Source organism: Triticum urartu, chromosome 1A, assembly GCF_056163025.1.
Source record: "Triticum urartu cultivar PI428250 chromosome 1A, HENAU_Tu73, whole genome shotgun sequence".
Taxonomy (NCBI): domain Eukaryota; kingdom Viridiplantae; phylum Streptophyta; class Magnoliopsida; order Poales; family Poaceae; genus Triticum; species Triticum urartu.
The window spans coordinates 314,930,183-314,934,876 of NC_141873.1; the positions used below are offsets into that span (position 1 = coordinate 314,930,183).

The 4,694-nt window shown below is 50.2% G+C and overlaps 1 protein-coding gene across 1 annotated transcript; it reads left to right on the top strand.

Annotated features, from left to right (window-relative positions):
* The first annotated feature begins 2,058 nt into the window (after positions 1-2,058).
* LOC125505951 (pentatricopeptide repeat-containing protein At2g20710, mitochondrial) lies at positions 2,059-4,469 on the top strand. Its single transcript, XM_048670851.2, has 2 exons — positions 2,059-2,528; positions 2,605-4,469. The coding sequence occupies exons 1-2, from the start codon at positions 2,262-2,264 to the stop codon at positions 3,823-3,825; spliced, it is 1,488 nt and encodes a 495-aa protein (XP_048526808.1). The 5' UTR covers positions 2,059-2,261; the 3' UTR covers positions 3,826-4,469.
* The last annotated feature ends 225 nt before the right edge of the window (positions 4,470-4,694 follow it).

Sequence of the window (4,694 nt, forward strand, 5' to 3'; positions counted from 1 at the left end):
ACAAGGTATCGGGATACCGACGATCGAATCTCGGGCAAGTATCGTACCGCTAGACAAAGGGAATTGTATACGGGATTGATTAAGTCCTTGACATCGTGGTTCATCCGATGAGATCATCGTGGAGCATGTGGGAGCCAACATGGGTATCCAGATCCCGCTGTTGGTTATTGGCCGGAGAGTTTTCTCGGCCATGTCTGCATGTCTCCCGAACCAGTAGGGTCTACACACTTTAGGTTCGATGATGCTAGGGTTATAGGGAAAGTATGTACGCGGTTACCGAATTTTGTTCGGAGTCCCGGATGAGATCCCGGACATCACGAGGAGTTCCGGAATGGTCCGGAGGTAAAGATTTATATATGGAAAGTCCTGTTTTGGTCGACGGAAAAGTTTCGGGTTTTATCGGTAATGTACCGGGACCACCGGGAGGGTCCCGGTGGTCCACCAAGTGGGGCCACCAGCCCCGGAGGGCTTCATGGGCCAAGTGTGGGAGTGGACCAGCCCCAGGTGGGCTGGTGCGCCCCCCCACCAAGGCCCAAGGCGCAAGGGAGAGTGGAAGGGGGCAAACCCTAGGCTTAGATGGGCCTAAGGCCCACCTAGTGGTGCGCCCCCCTCTCTCCCCCCTTGGCCGCCCCCCTAGATGGGATCTAGGGCTGGCCGCCACCCCTAGGGGTGGAAACCTAGGTGGAGGCGCAGCCCCTCCCCTCCCCCTATATATACTTGAGGTTTTGGGCTGCCATAGACACGATTCAATCTTCTTCTTGGTGCAGCCCTACCCCTCTCCCTCCTTGTCTTTTGCGGTGCTTGGCGAAGCCCTGCTGGAGTACCACGCTCCTCCACCACCACCACGCCGTCGTGCTGCTGCTGGATGGAGTCTTCCCCAACCTCTCCTTCTCCCCTTGCTGGATCAAGGCGTAGGAGACGTCACCGGGCTGTATGTGTGTTGAACACGAAGGTGCCGTCCGTTCGGCACTAGGATCATCGGTGATTTGGATCACGACGAGTACGACTCCATCAACCCCGTTCACTTGAACGCTTCCGCTTAGCGATCTACAAGGGTATGTAGATGCACTCTCCTTCCCCTCGTTGCTAGATTACTCCGTAGATTGATCTTGGTGATGCGTAGAAAATTTTGAATTTCTGCTACGTTCCCCAACAGCAGAATCGTTTCAGTCTACTTGACATGGACGTGATGCCTATATTCATGATAATTTCCTTAGATATCGTTATAATTTTGCGCTTTTCTATCCATTGTTCGGCAGTAATTTGTTCACCCACCGTTATAACTTCTATCTTGAGAGAAGCCTCTAGTGAAACCTATGGTCCTCGGGTTTATTTTTCATCATATAAGTTTCTGATCTACAATTCTAGTTTCATATTTACTTTTTTTGCAATCTTTACTTTCCGTTCCATAAACCAAAAATATTACTTTACCGTTTATCCATCTCTATCAGGTCTCACTTTGCGAATAATTGTTAAGAGATTGACAACCCCTTTATCGCGTTGCTTGTAAGTTGGTGTTTGTTTGTGCAGGTATTCGGTGGCTTGTTGCGTAGTCTCCTACTGGATTGATACATTGGTTCTCAAAACTGAGGGAAATACTTACGCTACTTTGCTGCATCACCCTTTTCTCTTCATGAGAAAACCAACACAAGCTCAAAAGGTAGCGGCAGCGGATATCAGTGGCGCTTTGAGGATGCCGCCATCACCCAGGAGCTTTGCTCCCGCAGGAGCCAGGGCATCGCCGACGCGGCGCAGCTCGAGGAAGTGGCCACAGAAGAAAAGTTAAATGATGTGATGGCTCTGGGACAGGGCATGGCAGTTTTGGGCGGGCGCGACGGCTCCAATATGGGGCACAACGGTTTGGGGTGGGAGCGACAGCTTCAGGACGGGGCATGACGGTTTGGGGTGGGCGCGACGACTCTCGGATGGATAGGGGCGATTTGGGGCTGGCCCGACCGCTCCAGGACGGGGCGTGACGGTAGTTTGTGCTCACTGGGCATGTCTTATCCTCAAAATGTTCGATCTGGCTCCTCCTGTCCCCGAACTTCCGCGCGATATCGGGGTCCTATATTTTTGTATTTTCAAAACAGTCCTTTTTCCTTTTCTCCTCTCGCTGATTCTTCGCTCTCCCCCCTTCCTTTCGGATTAACCACCCTGAAGCCCATTCAGCACAAGGCCCATCTGAGCCCATTCCCCATTCCCAAACCCTCACCCCCCCCTCCCCTCCGCCGGCATCGAACCGCCGGAGCGGCCGCGCCACCATGCACCGCCTCCTCCCTCCTCGCGGCTGCCTGCTCCGACGCCTGTCCACGGCCGCCGAGACCTCCGCAGCCTTGCCCCATCCACCGCGGCGCCCGCTGGCCGACTCACTCTACCGCCGCGTCACTGCCGTATGGAACCCGAACCTCCCGCTGACTCCCGTGCTGGAGCAATGGGCGGTCACGGAGGGCCGGGCCGTCGAGAAGAACAACCTCATGTGCATCGTCAAGAAGCTCGTCCGCCTCCGCCGCTTCTCCCACGCGCTCGAGGTCGCAATCACCCCAACCCCGAAGCGAATACTCCCTGTGCGCGCACCCCACTCGCTCATTCTTTGTGTTCTTGCAGCTGTCAATGTGGATGACCGACCGGCGGTACATGTACCTGTCGCCTGGCGACGTCGCGTACCGGCTGGAGCTGATCAGCAAGGTGCAAGGCCTCGAGAGTGCCGTGAACTACTGGAAGAGCTTGTCGATCCAGGTGAAGAAATCTCATTGCTACGGATCCCTCCTGAAATGCTATGCGGAGGCAAAGTCCGTCGACGAGGCCGAAAAGCTCTTCACGGAGATGCAGGACTTGGGAATGATGAGATCATATCCTTACAATGTGATGATGAAGCTTTACTGGGAGACCGGGCAGGTTGAGAGGGTGCACACCATGTACAGGACCATGGAAGAGAGCGGCATCAAGCCTGATGTGTTCAGTATCAACATTCTGTTGACGGTGCTTGCAGCTGCTGGGAATTTTGATGGCATTGAGGAAATTATCAAGAAGGTCGACCCGAAGATCGTGAATTGGCACTCACATGCCATTGTAGCCAGGGCTTTCATGGAAGCCGGGCAGCAAGGAAAGGCCTTGCGAGCTATCCAGGAATCAGAAAAGCAGATAGGTCGGAAGGATGAGAGGGTTGCATATGGGTTCTTGCTTTCCATGTTTGCTGATTTGGGAATGAGTAGTGAGGCAGACCGGGTTTGGAATGTCTACAAGTCCAAAGTGCCGGTATGCAACTCGATGTACATGTGCAGGATAAGTGGGCTGCTTAAGATGAATGACATTGATAGTGCTGAGAAAGCCTTTAGAGAGTGGGAAAGTAGGTATGTTCACCATGATATCCACTTAACAAACTTACTGCTAAATGCTTACTGCGCCAAAGGTCTTATGGAGAAGGCAGAAGCTCTCCTGGATGAAGCTATCGCCAAAGGGAGGACACCTCACCGTGGTACTTGGTATAGGTTGGCTAGTGGATTTTTCCAGGACGGCCAGGTGTCGAAGGCGGTGGATATGACAAGGAAAGCTCTTGCTTGTGCGTCTTCTCGATGGGAACCTGACCTAACAAATGTGCTAATGAGCCTGGAACATTTCATGGAGCAAAAGAATGTTGAAGCAGCCGAGGAGATGGCAAGCATGCTACGGAATTTAGTACCTTTGACAAGGGATGTTTACCACATTTTACTGGAGACATATGTTCATGCAGGACAACCAGTGTCAGATTTACTTGATCGCATGAAAAAAGATGGTTTTGAGGCTGATGAAGAAACAGATAAAATCATTGCTGGAATATGCCAGTAGATATCCGCAGCTTCCTATCAGTAGGCAATTTCGTTGGTTGTTTATTTTCCATGGCAGGTACTCCCTCCGTCTGGAAATACTAGTCGCATAAATGGATTAAAATGGATGTATCTAAAACTAAAATACGTCTGGATACATCCATTTCGCTGACAAGTATTTCCGGACGGAGGGAGTAGCTGCTAACCCATCCAATTATTAGTTTGACTTCCTTCCACTGCTTAGTGCTTATCTAAGACACTGTAATTCTTTAATCTTCTATATGCCGGTGTCACAGGGCAGTGGGGTTGTCAAATATATTCTTAGAGTATGTTCATTTGAAATTTGCACAGGTTTGTACTTCTGTTAGGATCAGATAAGATATGATGTAATGCAACTGTTCAGTAGTGTCACAAATCAGTCTTTTAAGAGATCCTTGGCTCCATCTACCACATCAAATTCTTACACTTGCGACCTAACTGCTTCTCTTTTTCTTTTCTTTTTTTCTCTTTTCATGGCATCCAAAGTCGCTATGGGGGCATGTCTGTCATGGAACTGAAGAATGAGGTTTGCTGTACATTTCACATTTGAAAAACCCAGTTTGATTCACGTCGTGTAATCTGCAGCACTTAATGTAGGGTGAGGGAATAATATTTTTTTAACTAGAATTGCCTTCAGCTTCTTACCTTCATGCATATGTGTGTAAGAAATTTAACATTTTAATCGAAATTATCTTATGCAGGAGAACTCGTGTTCTTTTTCCGAGTTTGCCACCATCCTGATAAGAACACGTACGTACGCCTCCTAAGGAAAATTTTATTTCTCCAAGCAACAGAGGGTTCCTTGCGATCAGCCGTGTGAAGTTTCTATTGATTTGCGTCGCCTTCATCAGT

Bases quoted from the DNA above. Each gene is read 5' to 3' on its own strand.
- LOC125505951 (XM_048670851.2), top strand. From the start codon at position 2,262: ATGCACCGCCTCCTCCCTCCTCGCGGCTGCCTGCTCCGACGCCTGTCC. The intron at 2,529-2,604 runs GTCGCAATCACC...GTGTTCTTGCAG, and splicing joins GCTTCTCCCACGCGCTCGAG to CTGTCAATGTGGATGACCGA.